The sequence below is a fragment of the Pseudophryne corroboree genome, chromosome 3 (assembly GCF_028390025.1).
Source record: "Pseudophryne corroboree isolate aPseCor3 chromosome 3, aPseCor3.hap2, whole genome shotgun sequence".
In the NCBI taxonomy this organism is placed as follows: domain Eukaryota; kingdom Metazoa; phylum Chordata; class Amphibia; order Anura; family Myobatrachidae; genus Pseudophryne; species Pseudophryne corroboree.
Window position 1 is genome coordinate 642967895 of NC_086446.1, and position 22426 is coordinate 642990320.

At 44.7% G+C, this 22426-nt stretch overlaps 1 protein-coding gene across 1 annotated transcript in view; it reads right to left on the reverse strand.

Annotated features, from left to right (window-relative positions):
- Positions 1-22426, reverse strand: part of IPMK (inositol polyphosphate multikinase) — an 83417-nt gene that overhangs the window by 3223 nt on the left and 57768 nt on the right. The window contains exon 5 of the mRNA XM_063961741.1: positions 2520-2601. Coding sequence (XP_063817811.1) covers positions 2520-2601 — 82 coding nt within the window. The remainder of the gene's footprint in view (positions 1-2519; positions 2602-22426) is intronic.

Genomic DNA, 22426 nt, shown 5'->3' on the forward strand with positions numbered 1-22426 from the left:
ATGCATGTCAACCATTTGTGGTTGACCTAATGAATGTCAGCCGAATTAATATCGACCTATCATCCAGATACAGACTGGAATAATCCCTTAGACAAATTAATACGGCGTGGTCCTTCTTGCAAAAAAGCCGTATCTTATTCTGTATCTCCGGAAATCCCTGTTGACCATACTGCTTCACAATCAGGCATAGGACAGTAGTTCGTTCATTTTCCTGCTTTCTCAAATCAAGATCTCCTGTGCTTTATACTGTCTCTTGCAAACGGTTATCTTCCAGTATGTATCAAGAATTGTTTTACAATATAATACATATAACTTATCTTTCTCCTTATACTATCTGGCTAGAGTGCGATGAAGTGCACTATGTCACACCAGGTGTATGCTCTATGGGGGTCATTCCGAGTTGGTCGCTCGTTGCCGATTTTCGCAACTGAGCGATTAAGGCAAAAATGCGCATGCGCATGGTACGCAGCGCGCATGCGCTAAGTATTTTAGCACAAAACTTAGTAGATTTACTCACGTCCGAACGAAGAATTTTCATCGTTGAAGTGATCGGAGTGTGATTGACAGGAAGTGGGTGTTTCTGGGCGGAAAATGACCGTTTTCTGGGAGTGTGCGGAAAAACGCAGCGTGCCAGGATAAAACGCGGGAGTGTCTGGAGAAACGGGGGAGTGGCTGGCCGAACGCAGGGCGTGTTTGTGACGTCAAAACAGGAACGAAACGGGCTGAGCTGATCGCAGTGTAGGAGTAAGTCTCGAGCTACTCAGAAACTGCTAAGAAATATTTATTCGCAATTCTGCTAATCTTTCGTTCGCTATTCTGCTAAGCTAAGATACACTCCCAGATGGTGGCGGCCTAGCATGTGCAATGCTGCTAAAAGCAGCTAGCGAGCGAACCCGGAATGAGGGCCTATATTGTATGCAATATAGTGCAGTGGGTTGGATCCAACGTTCTATGTCAGATGAACATGCAGTTCAATTTTAGCAAGCTAGTACACTATATAGTGCATATTGTACCATGTGTATGTTAACATAAGATATTGTATCCAATTTGCGTCATCACAACAAAGTAAGAAGCCATATCTTGTGCTAAATCTTACCGTGTGTATGCACTATTTCGTTTGTTCATGAGCTCAGGGAATTCCAATGTAAATAGTGTAGGATATCTTAACATAGCCAAAATCTTACCATCTGTAACCAGCATTACTGTCTTTTGCAAACTTATCTTCTAGCATGTATCAAGAATTGTTTTTTTATAATACATATAACTTATCTTTCTCCTTATAGATAATTTCTAATAGGATTAAGTTCCTCGGATAGATACTGTATTCCGAATGCCCTATGAGACTGCCCATAATTAGGGTTTTTTGAAGGACAGTTAAATGAGATGCAGAGAATACATTTTTTCGTTGTCACCTGAGTGGGTCATATATATAGTAAATAAAGGAGTCTGCGGCACTCAAGGTCTTATCAAAAAGCTGATTGTTATTGAAACATCAAAACAGGGACATCCGTCCCTGTTTTGATGTTTCAATAACAATCAGCTTTTTGATAAGACCTTGAGTGCCGCAGACTCCTTTATTTACTATTGATTGACACACTGGAGGCACCGGGGCAAAATCTGGACTACAAACAGAGTGCCGGGCTTATCTTTCAACATACATACATACATACACATATATATATATATATATATATATATATATACACATACACATACATATATACATATACATATATATATATATACATACATATACACATATACATACATATACATATATATATATATATACATATATATACATACATATATATATATACATACATATATATATATATATACATACATATATATATATATATATATATATATATATACATATATATACATATATATACATACATATATATATACATATATATATATATATATATATATACACATACACATATATATATATATATATATATATATATATATATATATATATATATATATATATTAAAAAAAAAAAAAAAAAAGACTTCATCATATCTTTAGGATGGATACCATGTTTGAAAAGGAAAGGTGTGAGACTACATTTTTTGATGTTTGGGAACGTTATATCACAACACTCTCTCTTCCAATGCGTAAGGGTATTCATAACAATTGCCATCTGACCGCTTGGTGTGGATTGAGAATAACAGATGGATCTTCGAGACAGTGGAGCGGGTTTGGGTTCGTTTCAGGCACCCTCAGGGAGGGTTAGGATCCATGGCGACGGGGGTTAGTTTTAGGGTGTGGGGAGGGGGAGTTAGGGTTGTCACTTGTCAGGAATTCAACTGCAGGGATGCAGCTGTTGGTCTCCTGACCGTCAGCCTCCCGACAGCCGGCATTTCATACCCAACCCAGGAGGGACATGTTTTAAGTTTAGCAAAGATGCCTTTTGGAACTACTGACGCATCAAATACACACCGCAACAAACAGTGTGTCATTTCCAATTGACCCCAATTGTGAAGAGAAAATGAGAAGCAACTCACCATCTTTTACAGTATCTCTTGTTAAGCTCCGTCCATAGTGCTGGTTTTCTGTTTCGTATCCATCAGAATCAATATGATAAACCTATAACAAAATTGCACCAAATAAACATTTTGTGTATGTGTAGTTTTGGTCAAGTCACTAAATACACAAAGTAAATTTTTCCTTTCTACGAGAACAGCTACTGATACAAGATTCAGTACTGTAACCAGCAGACAGATCTCCGGTAAAACATTGCCATCTACTGTTGTAATATGGAACTAGGAATGCAAAATCCCACAAACAGATAAGGGATACATGGCAAAAATTCCTGTGAAACCATAATAACGAAGCATCATATGCCCTCAAACATCTATCCTTTTTGCGTCTTACGACATAAGACGACTAGTTCAATTCCAGTGCTGTGCACTTTACTAAATTTAGCATTTTAGTTCATATTTAGGATTAATATTTATGTAGGAAAGGAATTGGTACCAAATCTCAGATTAAGCATAACAATGCAAGGCACGGGTCAATCATATCTGACAGCTCTTTTGCTTTCTTACCCTAGCTTCTCCTCAGTTTTGAGGCTTAGGCCGCTTATAGTTTGTGGCGCACTAAAGGGGGCTATTTGGTGCAATTCAAGAATAGGTGCATGTGGACACATCTGTACACATTATGGCTTGATGTATTGCTCATCTATGTACCTAAATCATATGCTCGGAAATTAACAGTTCTGCAGCAATTTCCACAGCATTCATTAACATGGGTGCAGGTGCTTACAGCACAGGTAGAGTCTTGTTTTGAAGACACCTTAGCGCACATATAAAAAAAAAAAAACACTAAATAAAAATTAAAAACAAAAAGTAACTTGGTTTGACACTGACAAGAGGAACTTTCAAGACAAATGACCTGAACATAAATAGACCTAAAAAAAAAAAAAAGTCTAAGATCAACCAGAAAACCACAGAGTAAATCATATGCAAGATGCAGAGCTCTGACACCTTACAGATGCCCACTCTTGCCAGCAGTCCACTTCCACCCACATATGAGCAGCATGCTGGCACAGGGATTTGGTGATACGTTTAATTTGCGGCTGTCGGGATCCCGGTGGTCAGGATACAGGTGTCGGATCCAGACAGTTGACAATGCCATCAGCCGGAATCCTGGACTATTCCCACTCGTGGGTGTTCACGACACCCATAGAGTCGAAAAAGATCCTGTGGCAAGCGCAGTGAGCCACCGAGCACGCAGCGTGGTGAGCGCAGTGAGCCACCGAGCCCGCAGCATGGTGAGCGCAGTGAGCCCGCAAGAGGACTCTCTGCGCTCGCACCGCTGCAGGCACTCTGGAGGGGTGGGATGCCACTGTCGTGATATTGACAGCCGGCATCCCATTCGCCGGTAAACCACACTGAATCAGTGATTAGCTATGTCTTCATTCCAACCAGTGCTCTACCAAAATTGTACGTTCTTCACATATTCACATGAGATTTATCCAGATGTTCTGGTTACTTCCAAAAATATTTTGATACATTTATTGGCTGCTGACAAAATGGGCCCTAGTAATGTGGCAGAGAATTTATACAATCACCTTAAGTAGGGAGAAAACAATGTGGGTACAGTAATCAAACATTATTATTTGTAATGCATATGGTGGTTTAGAAACAACAAAACACTGAATAAGTAATAGAATCTTACTCGCAAAAGAGATCCTGGCATATTTTAATTTGGCCCACATACACTGTAAATTAAAAAAGTATATGGGTTTATTGGGATCACGGATCCAGATACCTACTCTATTTGCGGGATGCTGTTGGGATTCCGGTGCTCAGGATACCAGCAGTCAGAATGCAGATGCCAGAATCCCAAGTATCCCATTGCGGTTAAGGTTAGGCTGCGGGGAGGGAGGGCTAGGCTGCAGGGAGGGAGGGGATTAGGGTTAGCTGCCCTCCTGCTTCCCTGTCGGGATTTCAGACAGTCAGGATGTTGGTATTTTGACCACCAGTATCCCGCCCCCAACCCCTATTTGCAGTGCACTTTGTATATGGTCAGAGCCCAATGAGATTATGAGACCAATTTAATTAGGGACTCGCAGCCCAGTCTCATCCAGGACTCACTGTTTTTTTGCACGTAGCCCTCGAGGGCTACAAACAGAAATGTGCAAATCCAGCAATATCGTGAGTGCGGCATCGAACCGTACTTACTCGCGAGGGCATGAACACTGCACACAACTGAATGGACAGTAAAGTGACTAAACCCTTACCACACGCTGCCATCTCTAAGTTTATTTTCTAAATCAAAAGCTAGTTTGGTTTCCCCTCGTTTTACATATTTCCTTCAGAGCTCACAGAATTTCTGTCATTTTGTTTGTGACAATGTGAAATGAAGAGTCCATCCGAAGTGTAAATACATTTTAAAAAAGTCGCCCCCCCTCCCAAGACATATTCCAGGCATTTTCTCATATCCAATCCCTTAATGGGATACATAAGGCGATTGTTTTATTGAAAAGGCCAAGAAAGCAGGAGACGCACAAGCTTGGATAAACACGACAGCATTAAGAGCTATCACATTTTACCCCTCCTCTCCTGTTCATCAAACACTTGAGAATCAAATATAATCTATTTAGTATTATGCACAGCCTGGATCTACATGCAAGTCCGTGTACTTATTACAAACCACAAACGTTATTGCTTTATAGTGCATTTTAGTACAAAGAGATGTCAAATCTGACAAGCACAACACGTTGTATATTGTGGGATCACAGGGATAAAGTTTTATAGTAATCATTGTAAATACCAATGTTATCCTTTAGGGATAAGTGACATCATTTATAATTGGGTACCCTACAAATCTTTGAGATACTGTACCCTACATCTAGCTCACATCTCATGATCTACATACACACCTCAGGAATACTTTACTCAAACTGTGTTCTATATTAATATTTCTCTTACGTCCTAGAGGATGCTGTGGACTCCAAAAGGACCATGGGGTATAGACGGGATCCGCAGGAGACATGGGCACACCATAAGACTTTTACTGGGTGTGAACTGGCTCCTCCCTCTATGGCCCTCCTCCAGATCTCAGATTCTGTGCCCAGGAGAGACTGGAAACACACTAGGGGAACTCTACTGAGTTTCTCTGGAAAGACTTTTTGTTAGGCTTTTTTATTTTCAGGGAGACCTGCTGGCTACAGGCTCTCTGCTTCGTGGGACTGAGGGGAGAGAAATCAGACCTACTTCTTCTGAGTTAAGGGCTCTGCTTCTTAGGCTACAGGACACCATTAGCTCCAGAGGGTTCGATCACTTGGTGCGCCTAGCTGCTTGTTCCCGGAGCCGCGCCGTCACCCCCCTCACAGAGCCAGAAGAAAGAAGCCGGGTGAGTATTAGAAGAACAGAAGACTTCAGTGACGGCAGAAGACTTCAGTACGGAGGTACAGCGCAGCAGTCGCGCTGCGCTCCATGCTCCCACACACCAACGGCACTCGCAGGGTGCAGGGTGCTGGGGGGGAGCGCCCTGGGCAGCAAGTTACTTGAGCCTTGTTTTACACTGGCAATATACATATTAGGGGTGCCTGGCCACTGTGTATGTACCCCCGTCAGTATAATATTTTACATTTTAGCGGGACTATAGCGCGCCGGGAAGGGGCGGGGCTTATCCGCACAGCTTACCAGCGCCATTTTCTCTTCTCCACAGTGCATGTGGAGACGCTGGCCTGGACCTCCACTCCACGAAATTGGTTAAGAGTATTCAGTACATGATTGTGGCTATTAAAGATGTTTTACATATTTCTGAAGTGCCTGCTGTTCCAGATACGAGGGTTTGCTTGTATAAGGGAAAAAAAACCTGAGGTGACCTTTCCCCCCTCTCATGAACTGAACGCTCTTTGTGAAAAGGCTTGGGAGTCGCCTGACAAAAGGTGGCAGATTCCCAAGAGAATTTTTATGGCATATACTTTCCCCTCTGACGACAGGGAGAAATGGGAGTCCTCTCCCAATGTGGACAAGGCTCTGTCCCGACTGTCCAAGAAGGTGGCGCTTCCGTCTCCTGACACGGCTGCCCTCAAGGATCCGGCGGATCGCAAGCAGGAGACGACATTGAAGGCCAATTTCGTCACTACTGGTGCACTCCTCAGGCCTGCGGTGGCGTCGGCGAGTAGTGCTATTGCTAAGTGGGCTGATAATTTAGCATCTGACATGGATACCCTTGATAAGGATAACATTCTTGTGACTCTTGGTTATATCAAGGACGCTGCAAATTACCTAAAGGATGCGGCGAGGGATATTGGCCTCTTGGGATCAAGGGCCAATGCCATGGCAGTCTCGGCCAGGAGGGCGCTGTGGATTCATCAATGGAATGCTGATGCCGACTCCAAGAAAGCCATGGAAGCTCTCCCTTTTAGAGGTAGTGTCTTGTTTGGTGACAGCCTTGCTGACCTGGTGTCTACCGCTACTGCGGGTAAGTCATAGTTTCTTCCTTATGTTCCCGCACAACAGAAAAAGACGCCCCATTATCAGATGCAGTCCTTTCGGCCTAATAAATACAAAAAAGGAAAGGACTCGTCCTTCCTCGCTTCAAAGGGTAGAGGAAGGGGAAAGAGGTCGCCTGCTGTGTCTGGCGCCCAGGACCAAAAGTCCTCCCCCGCCTCTGCCAAGTCCACCGCATAACGCTGGGGCTCCCCTATGGGAGTCCGTGCAGGTGGGGGGCCGTCTCCGAATCTTCAGTCAGGTCTGGTTTCAATCGGGCCTGGATCCTTGGGTCTCAGACATAATGTCCCAGGGGTACAAACTGGAGATACTGGAGTTTCAGGAGATGCCCGCCCCCCCCCCCCCCCGCTTTTTAAAATCAGCCCTGACAGTTTCTCTTCCAGAAAGAGAAGTAGTAAATGCTGCGATACAAAAGCTGTGTGTCAACAGAGGGTCATTGTCCTGGTTCCCCCGTCTCAACAGGGGGGGGGGGGTTTCTATTCGAGCCTCTTTGTCATGCCAAAGCCGGACGGCTCAGTCAGACCGATTCTGAACCTAAAATCCCTCAATCTGTACTTGAAAACTTTCAAGTTCAAAATGGAATCTCTTCGAGCTGTGATCTCCAGCCTAGAAGGGGGGGGATTTTATGGAAAGATGCCTACTTACACGTCCCGATATATCCTCCTCATCAGGCCTTCCTAAGCTTTGCGGTGCAGGATTGTCCTTACCAATTTCAGACATTGCCGTTTGGGCTTTCCACGGCCCCGAGGGTCCTCACCAAGGTGATGGCGAAAATGATGGTACTCCTATGCAAGCAGGGTGTCACAATTATCCCATACTTGGACGATCTCCTGATAAAGGCGAGATCAAAAGAGCAGTTGCTAAGAAATATGGAACTCTCCCTGACTGTTCTGCAACATCATGGTTGGATTCTAAATTTGCCAAAGTCTCAGTTGATTCCGACAACTCGGCTGCCCTTCTTGGGCATGATTCTAGACACGGAACTACAGAGAGTGTTTCTTCCGGCAGAAAAAGCTCTGGAAATCCAGACCATGGTCAAGGAGATTCTGAAACCGGCAAGAGTGTCGATTCATCAATGCACTCAAGTGCTAGGGAAGATGGTTGCGACTTACGAAGCCATTCCGTTTGGCAGGTTTCATGCCCAGGTGTTTCAGTGGGATCTGCTGAACAAATGGTCCGGGTCTCACCTGCACATGTACCGGAAAATAAGTCTATCTTCCAGGACCAAAATTTCTCTCCTGTGGTGGCTGAAAAGTTCTCACCTTCTTGAGGGACGCAGGTTCGGAATCCAGGATTGGGTCCTGCTGACCACAGATGCAAGTCTCCGAGGTTGGGGTGCAGTCACACAAGGAAGAAGTTTCCAGGAAAAATGGTTAAGCCAGGAAACCTGTCTCCACATAAACGTTCTGGAGTTAAGAGCCATTTACAACGGCCTTCTGCAAGCGGAACACCTTCTTCGAGGTCTACCTGTCCTGATTCAGTCGGACAACGTAACTGCGGTGGCGTACGTAAACCGCCAGGGCGGGAACAAAGAGCAAAGCAGCGATGGCAAAGGCCACAAGAGTTCTCCGCTGGGCGGAAAAGCACGTGAGCACTCGGTCAGCAGTCTTCCTTCTGGGCGTGGACAACTGGGAAGCAGACTTCCTCAGCAGACACGATCTCCATCCAGGACAGTGGGCTCTTCATCAAGAGGTATTTGCGGAAGTGACAAGGCGTTTGGGAATTCCTCAAATAGACATGATGGCGTCTTGCCTCAACAAGAAGCTTTCGAGGTATTATTCCAGGTCAAGGGACCCCCAAGCCAGTGCAGTGGACGCCCTGGTAACTCCGTGGGTGTTTCGGTCGGTATATGTGTTCCCTCCACTTCCTCTCATTCCAATTGTGGTACCTGTGGCTACGGATGCTGTGGCAAGTCCCAAAATCTCTTGATGTCGTAAGAGCTTTGAAAATTTATGTCGCCAGAACGGCTCGTTAGGAAAACGGAGGCTCTGTTTGTCCTGTATGCTTCCAGCAAGATTGGAAATTATGCTTCCAAGCAGACTATTGCTCGCTGGATTTGTAATACAATTCAGCACGCTCCTTCTTCGGCTGGGTTGCCGAAGTCAGTAAAGGCCCATTCTACCAGGAAGGTGGGCTCATCTTGGGCGGCTGCCCGAGGGGACTCCGCACTTCAGCAGCTACGTGGTCGGGTTCAAACACTTTTGCTAAGTTCTATAAGTTTGATACCCTGGCTGAGGAGGACCTCCTGTTTGCTCAATTGGTGCTGCAGAGTCGTCCGCACTCTCCCGCCCGGTCTGGAGCTTTGGTATAGACCCCATGGTCCTTTTGGAGTCCCCAGCATCCTCTAGGACGTAAGAGAAAATAGGATTTTAATACCTACCGGTAAATCCTTTTCTCCTAGTCAGTAGAGGATGCTGGGCGCCCATCCCAGTGCGTACTGTTACTTGCGGTTGTATTGTTGGTTGTTGTTTTTGGTTACACGATGGTTGTGTATCGGTTATGTTCAGCTTGTTGCTGTTTTTTTCGTTCATACTGTTATCTGGTATTACTGCTATTCCAGTTGTACGGTGTGTTTTTGGTGTGAGCTGGTATGTATATCACCCTTAGTTTAACAAAAATCCTTTTCCTCGAAATGTCCGTCTCCCCATGGCACAGTTCCTATAACTGAGGTCTGGAGGAGGGGCATAGAGGGAGGAGCCAGTTCACACCCAGTAAAAGTTTTATGGTGTGCCCATGTCTCCTGCGGATCCAGTCTATACCCCATGGTCCTTTTGGAGTCCCCAGCATCCTCTACGGACTAGGAGAAAAGGATTTACCGGTAGGTATTAAAATCCTATTTTAATATCTGTATGTAGCATTTTTACTATGTAGATATATATATACAAGAGTGCCCATAGACTGGCGTACAGCAGCCACAGCTGAAGCGATCAAAGCTTTCAACCTGGGCATCTTAATAAACACAAATAAGTTAATATTTGTATTCTTTTAAAAGTAATGTATTTTTTTATCATCCAAAACTGGGGGACACAGTGGGGCATTTGATTTGACAGAGCCAGTTAAGTGGGTAAAACCGCATATTAAACCATATTAATAGGATGTTAAACCTTAAATAAACCATTGGCTCAAATTATTACCTCTTAGACCTCAAACATGTGCACCCATTCTCTTTTTCTTGAGGTGGATCCCAGGAGCACCAATACATAAATAAGCCTTCTGTAACTACTATAGAGCAGCCGTGGCCAACCTGTGGCTCTTGAGCCGCATGCGGCTCTTTCTTTATTCAAATGTGGCTCCCGACACTCAGTCACCTGACCACAACAGATCCTGGAAACTGGTGCTCTCCAACCAGACACACAGCAGCACTACGGTGACTGAAAACTGGGGAGCCAGATACTGGGCCGTAGTGACATATGAGGGTGGGCTGGAGTGACACAAGGGGGAGCTGGCTGGAGTGAAAGAAGGATTCTGGCAGGAGAGCCATAATGGGGGAGCTGATTGGAGTGATACAGGAGGGTGCTGGCAGGAATGACACAGCGGGGAGCTAGCTGGAGTGACCAAGGAGAATCCTGGCAGGAGAGACAATGGGGTGCTGGCTGGAGTGACACATTGGGGAGCTGAAGTGTATTATGTAAATATGGCTTTTTCAATATATTTTATGTGGATCTGGATTTTTTAATTATTTTATGTGGAAGTGTCATTTTCAATGTATTTTATGTTTATTCTTGCTTTAAAAATGTATTTTACGTGTATTTGGCATTTTCATTGTATTTTATACCATGGGGTGTAGCCCAGCAGGCACAAGGTCCCACCCCATTTTTGCACACGCGCCTTCGGCTTGATGTCGGCTCTTTGATGTACCTAACAAGATCTTTTGGCTCTTTGTCTCTGACTGGTTGGCCATCCCTGATCTAGAGTAATATCTACTTAACGCAAACCAAAAGAGTGCAATTTTTCTACTAGCTAAAGGCGACAAGAAGCAGGATCCATAGCAGGAGTTAATTGCTGGGTTTCTACATGCGTATTGTAATAGATATAGGGTAATTGAAATGCCATGTGATCTCATTAAAATACAGTCTGAAGGCTATATCTGGCCTACTAGATGGGGTATTTACAATAATGGTTCGGGGCGAAAACCTTTAAAATGTTAAGTATGTGGATCATGATTTGTTTACGGACTTCAGAATAAATGTATTCTGTGGGAAGGATGCACTGGAACAGCAATACTGGGAACGTCTTCTGTATATGTACATCCTTGGGCAGGTGTATGGTTTAGTGTACTGTACAATGTCAATTGTGTTTCCCAGTGTACACTGAAATGTCTGTATCAATTATGTTGTCGAATAAAAACACTATTCAAAAAAATACAGTCTGAAATGTGTAGAGTGGTTATGTATACAAAAAAACAAGCAACTGTATCCAACTTTGAAAACAAATGTGGCATACTTAAGCAAGGCATCTCCAGGTTAAATATAGGGAGAGAATATTAAAGGATTGCTTGAATTAATGGTTAACATGGTTATAGATGTCAAGTGCAGATTCTTATTCTACTTACGTAGATAAAGCTATGGACTGTATGTCAGCTACAGTAACCAAATGTTTCTGTTAAAGAGAATAGATGGCGAAACTACAAGTTCTCATTAGAACCTTTTAAAATGATCTTGACACAAGTGTATCAGAGAGACATGATCAACAAGTGCTAAGCAGCAGGTGACTCTGAATAGAAGCATTTACCAGATATACTAGTATCAATGGGCACCCCCACATCAGCCTTTTTCAACTGAGGTGCCGCGGCACATCAGCTGCTAGGTGTGCAGCCGCCGCACAGACCCGCCTGCCGCCAGCCAGATCGCTGCCTTCCGCACGCCAGACAGTCCCGACTGTCTGCCACCGGTGTGCCGCCGCCCACCACCACACACACCCACCTGCCGTCCGCCAGAAAGTCCCGACTCCCACAGCAGCAGCCTACTGGCAGTCAGATATGTAAGGCTGCTCGTCCAGCGCTGCACTTCCGTTCCACGACAGCCGGCCCGTGACCTATGGCGAGTCATAGGTCAATCACCGCATGTCGCATTCCCACCCGCCCACACACACTGTTCTGCTGCTCCAGGCTGCCTGGTGAGGTCCCACCGTCACAAATTATTATGTGGGCTGGAGGCAGGTATGTGGAATTACTAAGTGGGGGGTGTAGGTATGTGGAATTACTAAGAGGGGAGCTGGTGTGTGGAATTACTAAGGGGGGAGCTGGTGTGCGGAATGACTAAGGGGGAAGCTGGTGTGCGGAATTACTAAGGGGGAAGCTGGTGTGCGGAATTACTAAAGGGGAAGCTGGTGTGCGGAATTACTAAGGGGGAAGCTGGTGTGCGGAATTACTAAGGGGGAAGCTGGTGTGCGGAATTACTAAGGGGGAAGCTGGTGTGTGGAATTACTAAGGGGGAAGCTGGTGTGCGGAATTACTAAGGGGGAAGCTGGTGTGCGGAATTACTAAGGGGGAAGCTGGGGTGTGGAATTACTAAGAGGGGAGCTGGGGTGTGGAATTACTAAGGGGGGAGCTGGTGTGCGGAATTACTAAGGGGGAAGCTGGTGTGCGGAATTACTAAGGGGGAAGCTGGTGTGCGGAATTACTAAGGGGGAAGCTGGTGTGCGGAATTACTAAGGGGGAAGCTGGTGTGCGGAATTACTAAGGGGGGAGCTGGTGTGCGGAATTACTAAGGGGGGAGCTGGTGTGCGGAATTACTAAGGGGGAAGCTGGTGTGCGGAATTACTAAGGAGGAAGCTGGTGTGTAGAATTACTAAGGGGGAAGCTGGGGTGTGGAATTATTAAGGGGCATGTGTGTGGAATTACTAAGGGGCATGTGTGTGGAATTACTAAGGGGCATGTGTGTGGAATTACTAAGGGGCATGTGTGTGGAATTACAAAGGGGCATGTGTGTGGAATTACAAAGGGGCATGTGTGTGGAATTACAAAGGGGCATGTGTGTGGAATTACTAAGGGGCATGTGTGTGGAATTACTAAGGGGCATGTGTGTGGAATTACTAAGGGGCATGTGTGTGGAATTACTAAGGGGCATGTGTGTGGAATTACTAAGGGGCATGTGTGTGGAATTACTAAGGAGGAAGCTGGTGTGTGGAATTACTAAGGGGCATGTGTGTGGAATTACTAAGGCGTATGTGTGTGGAATTACTAAGGGGGAAGCTGGTGTGTGGAATTACTAAGGCGTATGTGTGTGGAATTACTAAGGCGTATGTGTGTGGAATTACTAAGGGAGGAGCTGGTGTGTGGAATTACTAAGGCGTATGTGTGTGGAATTACTAAGGCGTATGTGTGTGGAATTACTAAGGGGGAAGCTGGTGTGCAGAATTACTAAGGCGTATGTGTGTGGAATTACTAAGGCATATGTGTGTGGAATTACTAAGGGGGAAGCTGGTGTGTGGAATTACTAAGGCGTATGTGTGTGGAATTACTAAGGCGTATGTGTGTGGAATTACTAAGGGAGGAGCTGGTGTGCGGAAATATGAGGGGCATGTGTGTGGCATTATTATGGGGGGGCAGTGTGTGGCATTGCTATGGAAGGGGGGGCAGGTGTATGGAATTACTGAGGGGGGGGGGGAGAGATATTCTTAAGTAGAACATATTTAATTCTACTAGTTTTAAGATAAATAACAAAATTTAAACATATTAAATATGTTGATACTTTTTATTGTATGTATTATATTTGATTTAAAAAAAATGGTGTGCATTGGCAATTTTAAAATCTTGTTTAGTGTGCCACGAGTTTAAAAAAGTTGAAAATCACTGCCCCTCATGACTACGTACTACGGATGCTAGTACGATACATTTACCATCTTATGCAGGATATGCAATACTGAAGTCTTATTAACCTTCACCAAATGTAAAACATGTTAAATGAAACCTTCGTTTGAGAGAGTTGCCTTCACTTTATGATGCAATTAAATTAGAATTACAATTATTACCCTTAATAACTGAACTGAATATCCAGTTTCTCTAAACTTACATAAAAAAAACTTTCTATTAGACAAGAGGATTAATAAGTGCTGCATTTTGCCATTTCAGACAGTATTATAAAATAAACTGCCAAAATAATCTAAACCAAAGCAAATTCGCATTTGGCTGGCAGTCTTCATTTTCACACATCATAGAACAAACGGGAAAAAGTAAATAAACACTGCCTGGACAACATGCGACTCATCCAAACAATCCTGTGAAAATTTCTCTAAAAGAAAATTAGTTCCCTGCAGGCTTATTATGTTTGACCGTGTTCCAATACCCAAATCAGGATTTAGAACAGTAGGTGTAAAGCTTTGTGCAAGGGATAATGGCTGATAAGCTCCATTAGAGGCGTTTAACCTAACTCACTGCCAGACAAGCCAGTAATACAACATGTTAAAACCTTCCAGCATTTTACAGACTCAGATGTTAAAAAAAATAAAAAATGAAAGACTTAACAGGCAACTTGTTGAATCTGCGCTCTATAGCTTGACAGGAGAGCAGATCTCTGGTACAATAATATATTAAAACATAAATATCTCTCTCTCTTTGTTGTACGTTACAACCCCAAATGATTTATACTATTCAATTTAAATTTCAAAAATACTGCGCCACTTGTGAAATGCAACCGATTTTATCAGGCAATAATTAGGACACTTTAAATTCGTATAAAGATCGATAGATCGATAGATACTAGATGTAAAAATAAGATTTTAAACCTACCGGTAAATCTTTTTCTCCTAGTCCGTAGAGGATGCTGGGGACTCCGTAAGGACCATGGGAAATAGACGGGCTCCGCAGGAGACATGGGCACTATAAAGAACTTTAGATGAGTGTGCACTGGCTCCTCCCTCTATGTCCCTCCTCCAGACCTCAGTTAGAGAAACTGTGCCCAGAGGAGACGGACAGTACGAGAAAAGGATTTTTGTTAATCTAAGGGCAAGATTCATACCAGCCCACACCATCCACACCGTATAACATGGAATATACGCAACCAGTTAACAGTATGAACAAAACAGTATCAGCCCACGACTGATCTTAACTGTAACATAACCCTTATGTAAGAAATAACTATATACAAGCCTTGCAGAAATTTGTCCGCACTGGGACGGGCGCCCAGCATCCTCTACGGACTAGGAGAAAAAGATTTACCGGTAGGTTTAAAATCTTATTTTCTCTTACATCCTAGAGGATGCTGGGGACTCCGTAAGGACCATGGGGATTATACCAAAGCTCCAGACCAGGCAGGAGAGTGCGGATGACTCTGCAGCACCGATTGAGCAAACATGAGGTCCTCCTCAGCTAAGGTATCAAACTTGTAGAATTTAGCAAAAGTGTTTGAACCCGACCAAGTCGCCGCTCGGCAAAGCTGTAATGCCGAGACGCCTCGGGCAGCCGCCCAAGAAGAGCCCACCTCCCCAGTGGAATGGGCCTTAACCGAATTTGGTACCGGCAATCCAGCCGTAGAATGAGCCTGCTGAAACGTGTTACAGATCCAGCAAGCAATAGTCTGCTTAGAAGCAGGAGCGCCAACCTTGTTGGCTGCATACAGGACAAACAGCGCCTGTTTTCCTAACCCGAGCCGTCCTGGCTACATATATTTTTAAGGCCCTGACTACATCAAGGGACTTGGAATCCTCCAAGTCCTTCGTAGCCACAGGTACCACAATAGGTTGGTTCATATGAAACGATGAAACCACCTTAGGCAAAAATTGAGCACGAGTCCTTAATTCAGCTCTATCCACATGGAAAATCAGATAGGGGCTTTTGTGAGACAAAGCCGCCAATTCAGACACCCGCCTTGCAGATGCCAAGGCTAACAACATGAACACCTTCCAAGTGAGAAATTTCAATTCAATCGTTTGAAGAGGTTCAAACCAGTGAGATTTTAGGAACTGTAACACCACGTTAAGGTCCCATGGTGCCACTGGAGGCACAAAAGGAGGCTGTATGTGCAGCACTCCCTTTACAAAAGTCTGGAATTCTGGGAGAGAATCCAATTCCTTCTGAAAGAAAATTGATAGGCTGAAATCTGTACCTTAATGGAGCCTAATTTTAGGCCCATATCCACTCCTGTCTGTAGAAAGTGGAGAAAACGGCCCAGATGGAAAACTTCCGTAGGAGCATTCTTGGCTTCACACCAAGATACATACTTTCTCCAGATACAGCAATAATGTTTCGCCGTCACCTCCTTTCTAGCCTTCATCAGAGTAGGGATGACTTCTTCCGGAATGCCTTTCCCAGCTAGGATCAAGTGTTCAACCGCCATGCCGTCAAACGTAACCGCGGTAAGTCTTGGAACACGCAGGGCCCCTGTTGCAACAGGTCCTCCCTGAGAGGAAGAGGCCACGGATCTTCTGTGAGCATTTCCTGAAGATCGGAATACCAGGCCCTTCGAGGCCAATCTGGAACAATGAGTATTGTCTGCACTCTTTTCAGTCTAATGATTTTCAATATCTTTGAGATGAGTGGAAGAGGAGGGAACACATAGACCGACTGAAACACCCACGGTGTCACCAGTGCGTCCACAGCTACAGCCTGAGGGTCCCTGGACTTGGCACAATACCTCCGAAGCTTCTTGTTGATGCGTGAAGCCATCATGTATGATATTATAGGCATTACTGAAACTTCAGAAACAAACACCTACAATCAAGTAGTCCCCTGGCGCTAACAAGATAGTTAAATTCAGTTGTAATAAACGTGTGTGTCCCAAAAAATAAAAATCTGATGCAGCTCACTGCAGAGCTGGGGGACCTCTCCACCCCCTGCAAAAAACAGTTACCACAGAAAAAAAACACAAATACAGACAGCGCTACCAGATTTCTTATTAAAATACAAATTTATTTAATTTATTCTGTTATCATTAAACTTTCATTAACCATTCTCATCTCGAAGGCTAATTTGCATACATTTATAATATTGGTATTTAAAATACTGGCCTAATCAATGAACAATCATACCATAAAACTCTGTTCCCTATACCACTTAATACTCCCCTGCTGCACAGAGCCTCCAGCTGTAATCAATTACCTCACACTGTTTCACTTGAATATTGAGTGTAGCAGTTTAGTATTTAGTACATTGATACAAAGAATACCAGCTCTGATTCAGATGTAAAATGTCTCTATTCCATTCCAAATAGGAGTATATATTATACTAATACTTTTTGTAGCAGAAGAATCACTTGTTTCGAATCAAGTTGTATATTTGAGACTCTTTGCTTCCAACAGTTCATATGGAATGTAGATATTTAGACAGCTGTTTACTTTCTTTTGTAGAAACAATTTTTTTTTTTTTTTATATTACGTTTTTATTATTGAGTTTTCAAACACATTACAATTACAAATAAATTGGCAAATGTAATCTGAAAAAAAAGGGGGGAGAAGACATACATAACATAACTAATAAAGACAAGGGGAAGGAGAGGTAGGTATCAGGGGGATCATAATACAGCAATGATATAATGTGATGAAGGGCAGAAGGTCTGCATCGCGGAACAAGCTAATCAATATGGATCGGGGATTGAAGCACAGAGAGGTCAGGTATGTCAGCTGGTGTATCAGAGGTACCAATTTGGCCCGGTCTCTCCTTATATAGGGACCATTTAAGCCATTTCTTTCTAATAGGGATAGTCTCCGAAGAGTGGGTGCCTTCAGCAGTTTCGAACACATAATGTTGATGTACCTTTTGCACTATCATTGATAAAGTGGGAACGACTGCCGACTTCCATTTGGAGGCTATAGCGGCCTTGGATGCTATGAGAATGTGTCCTAAAAGATACCTATCTTGACTCGACATTTCACCGTAATAATAGTGAAAGAGTGCTAACAGGGGGTCAGGTGTAAGGGTTACTCCTAATATGTGGGAGATGAAAAGGAACACTTCCCTCCAGAGCGACTGTATTGCTGGACATGACCAAAATATGTGAAGGATATTCCCCACCATCCCACAATTCCTCCAACAGCCAGCGGAGACATCAGGCCAAATCTTGTGTAACCTCTCCGGTGTAAAATAAACCCTATGGACCAATTTATAATACATTTCGCAGTGATTTACACACTTGGAAATTTTGAAACAAGATCTAAAGATCGCTTTCCATATATCTTCGGTGAAGGCCATAGGGAGGTCTTTCTCCCATTTAATCTGAGAGGGGAAAGTCCCATGCCGGGATTCAGTCACCAGATATTGGTACCATCTGGAAATTCCTCCCTTATTACCGCTAGGCAATAAAAGGGAGGTCAGCAATTTAGGGAGACCGGTATAGCGGGCTCGGTTGGGGGAGCAGCTTTGGAGCCAATGTCTCAGTTGCAGATACTTATGAAAATCTTGTTTAGGCACCTGAAATTGTTCCTGGAGTAGGGAAAAGGGAACTAAAACACCGTCTATTAGGACATCCTGTAGGGTGGATATGCCCAAGTCCCTCCAACGGTGCAAATGTAGATCTGGGATCAGTAGGGCTATGGTGTGGAGAGATAATTGGGGGGAGGGCAGAGCGCCAGCAGGGAGAGATTTAAGTACCATTCTCCACATCTGCATCGTTACCTGGACCGCGGAGCATTCAGCTGCCCCAGCGGGGATTGAGGTGGTAGGCAACCAGAACAGGTCTGGTAATGTAAAGGGGGATACAGCATTCTGTTCTAAGGATACCCATGGTTTGGGAGTGCTCTGGGAGAGCCAATCACTGGCCTGGGCGAGTAAACACGCACTATGGTATCTTTCTAGATCTGGGTATGCAACTCCACCGGCACATTTTGGCGCAATTAAAGTGGATTTCGCTATTCTCGGCTTTGAGCCTCCCCAGACATAGTTGGTTATCAATCGGTTAAACTTATTGCAAATATCTTTAGGGAAGGTTCTGGGGATGGTTCGGAAAAGATACATCAATTTAGGTAGGAGGACCATCTTTGCGGCTGCAACTCGTCCAACCCAAGAAACCTCCTGCATCATCCAGTCTTTGATAAATAGTTCAAATGCCCGAAAGAGAGGGTCGTAGTTACACCCCATTAAATCCCGCCCCCTAGATATATGGACGCCTAAATATTTAAGTGATCTGAGTTGCCACGCGTATTTATAATAATTTTTTAGACGTCTAAGAGTATTGTCAGGCACATTCAGAGGGAGGGCCTCAGTCTTAGTAGTATTCAACTTGTAGTATGAGACAGCTGCGTAAGAGTTCAAGAGGGAGTGTAAATGTGGCAGCGACGATTCAGGCTCTCTTAGGCATACTAAGATATCGTCGGCAAAGAGACAGATTTTGTGTGATATTCCCCCTATCACTGGACCAACAATTGAGTCTAACTTCCTGATCCGCTCCGCCAGAGGCTCGACAGCCAGCACAAAAATGAGGGGTGACAGGGGGCAACCCTGGCGAGTCCCATTAGTTATATTAAATGTAGAGGAGATGCACCCATTGGTGAAAACCGAAGCCGAGGGTGAGGAATATAAAGCCAGTATGGAGTCTAGTATTTTGCCCGTAAACCCAAAGCAGCCCAGGGTGGCCTTTAGATAGTCCCAGTGGAGTCTATCGAATGCCTTCTCTGCATCCAGGGAAAGGAGCAAGAGAGGTTCGTCTCGGGCCTGGCAGCGTTCAATCAAGTTTATTACTCTGCGTGTGTTGTCTGATGCTTGCCGGCCCATTACAAAGCCCACCTGGTCTGACTTAATCAAGCTGGGCAAAAGGGGGGCTATCCTATTTGCGACCATCTTAGCAAATAATTTAAGGTCGGTATTCAGCAGTGCAATCGGGCGATAATTCTGAACCGCTGTAGGAGATTTGCCCGGTTTAGGGATGGTAACTATTCGGGCTTCCAACATTTCCTTCGGGAAACATGTAGATTCCGAAGCTTCATTGAAAACCGACAATAAAAGCGGGGCAAGAGTTGTTTTATATGTTTTATAAAAGTTAGATGGGTATCCATCTGGACCTGGGGCTTTATTTACTGGACAGGAGTCTATGACTGCTTAGACTTCTTTGAGTACCCAGGGTGAGCTAATGGACTCGCGATTCTGAGGATCAATAGTGGGCAACGACAGTCCATCTAAGAACTTAGCTATGTCTGCCGGAGTGGGCTGGGGGGTACCAGAGTCTTTTCTAAGGTTATACAGCTGCGAATAATATTCAGCAAACGCATTAGCTATCTCACCTGGATCAGTTACTTTTACTCCCGAGGATGTATAAATTGCTTGTATGCGTTCTTTTGCTCTGCGCCCCCTCAATTTACGCGCCAGCAGACGTCCCGCTCTATTACCAAGCCTATAGTATTGTTGGTGGAGCCGCTGCAGATTGCGGTGGACTTCCGCTAAGGCAAATGTATTTACTTTTTCGCGGGCGGCAAGTAGTTGTTTAAAGAGGGCTTTATTATCGGGGTTAATTTTATGCGCAGATGTCAGACGGGCAGCTTCTCTTTCGGCCGAGGCGTGTCTGTTTCTATATTCCCTTTTAATTCTGGATGCTATCTGGATTGCGGAGCCTCTAACCACGGCTTTCAGGGAGCACCAATGGGTGAAGATGGATGTATCCTTGGGGCAATTTGTCTCCAAATAAAGGTCTAGGGATTGCTGGACGGTCTGGCGGGCCTCAGGGCGGGCAAGAAGGCATGAACCCAGTGTCCATGGACCATGTGGGACCACCCTCTTACTAATATCCCAAACTACAACCAGTGGTGAGTGGTCTGACCAAGTCATAGGTAATATGTCCGCTTTATTAATGGCCGCTAGGGTCCATTTATCCGCTAAGGCTAGGTCTATTCTAGAGTATGAACTGTGTACGTGGGAATAAAAAGTGTAATCTCGTTCTGCAGGGTGTTTGGCTCTCCAGACATCATACAACTCATACTCAGCTAGAAGTTGACTAAATCTGCCTGAGGGGTCCTGGGACGGACTGCTACGCAGGGTTCGGGTTGGACGGGAACGGTCTATAGTGGGGTCCAGCACCATGTTGAAGTCTCCAAGGATCAAGAGGGCTCCCCTAGTATGCTCCTGGAGCACTCTACAAAAGGTTCTAAGAAATGGGATTTGTTTGGTGTTAGGGGCGTAGCAAGAGACCAGAGTGGTCTCTACATTATCTAGTTGACCCACTAAGATTAGATATCTCCCGTTAGGGTCTTCACATTTAGAGGACAGAACGAATGGACAGTGTTGTGCTATAAGAAGAGCCACTCCAGCTCTCTTAGTGGGTCCGTTTGCAGTATAGCAAAGGGGGTATCGTGAATTAGTGAAGAGGGGGGGGGGGGTTTGGTTCTGGAAATGTGTCTCCTGCACCGCCACCACCTGTGCTTTAAGCTTCTGAAAATAATTCAAAGCCACTCTTCGCTTTTGGGGAGAATTAAGGCCTTTGGCATTAATAGAAACTATCTTAACCATAATCTGCTTCCAATGGGGCTAGTAATTCCGCTAACTTATTTCTGTGTTTAAGCTGATCTACCTGAGAAGGGGAGGGAAACAAAACAGAAGACATGAGGAAAAACATAAGAAAAATAAAAAAAACGAAACTAAATTGATCTCTCTTGAGATCACATCCAGTCGCCATACTGTGGCGGCTGTGTAGGTTAAAGGGGGGGTTAGTGGCAGCACTCCCACCTGCCGCCATATTTTTATATTGTAATCTAAAGAAATTGCGAATATCTCGATAGTATATGAACAAATTAATGCCCAAGTGTGCAATCTAAATCTTCAGGGCAAATAGAGTAGGATAACAACATACTAACAAGGGAACAGAACACATAACTCTAACATTAGACTCAGTCTAGCGACTCCTTCTGTATAACAAGCCCTAAAGCTATACCAACAGGCCCACAATGAAAATTAAAAAATGAAGAAGAAGAAGAAAAAAAAACAACCGCTATGTCAGGGCAGGCGTCAGGCACCTTGCCCCTATCGAAAGAGTCACTGGAGTCACAACAGTAGGAGCACATTAGCGAAGGAAACATTCCGGCTCAGAGCATGCCTCCTCACTTCACCGAGGACCAGTCCTGCTGAAGTCGATGGGGGGAGGGGTCCGCCGCGGGATCAACAATGTTCCATGATCTCAGCAATTTCGTTCCCTCATCTATGGAAGAAATAGAGACAGTGGAGCCATCTCGGGGGACCAGCAATTTGGTAGGGAAACCCCAACGATATGGGATATCCGCCTTCCTGAGGGCCGTAGTGATCGGTTGAAACGACCTCCTTTTGAAAAGGGTGGCAGCAGACAGGTCACCGAAGAGTTGAAGTCCTTGAAGGGCTGAGGATGTGTCAGACGATGGTCTAGACGCTTTCAATAAGGCCTCTTTAACGTGGAAGTAGTGTAGTTTCATTAGGACATCTCTAGGGGCCTCTCCTGGGGCCGCTCTGGCCTTCGGCAGCCGATGTATCCGGTCTATTAGGAAGTCTGCAGGTGGGGACTTAGGTAAAAGCGCCTTAAACAAGGCCACGGCGTAGTCGTGTAAACTGCTGTGTG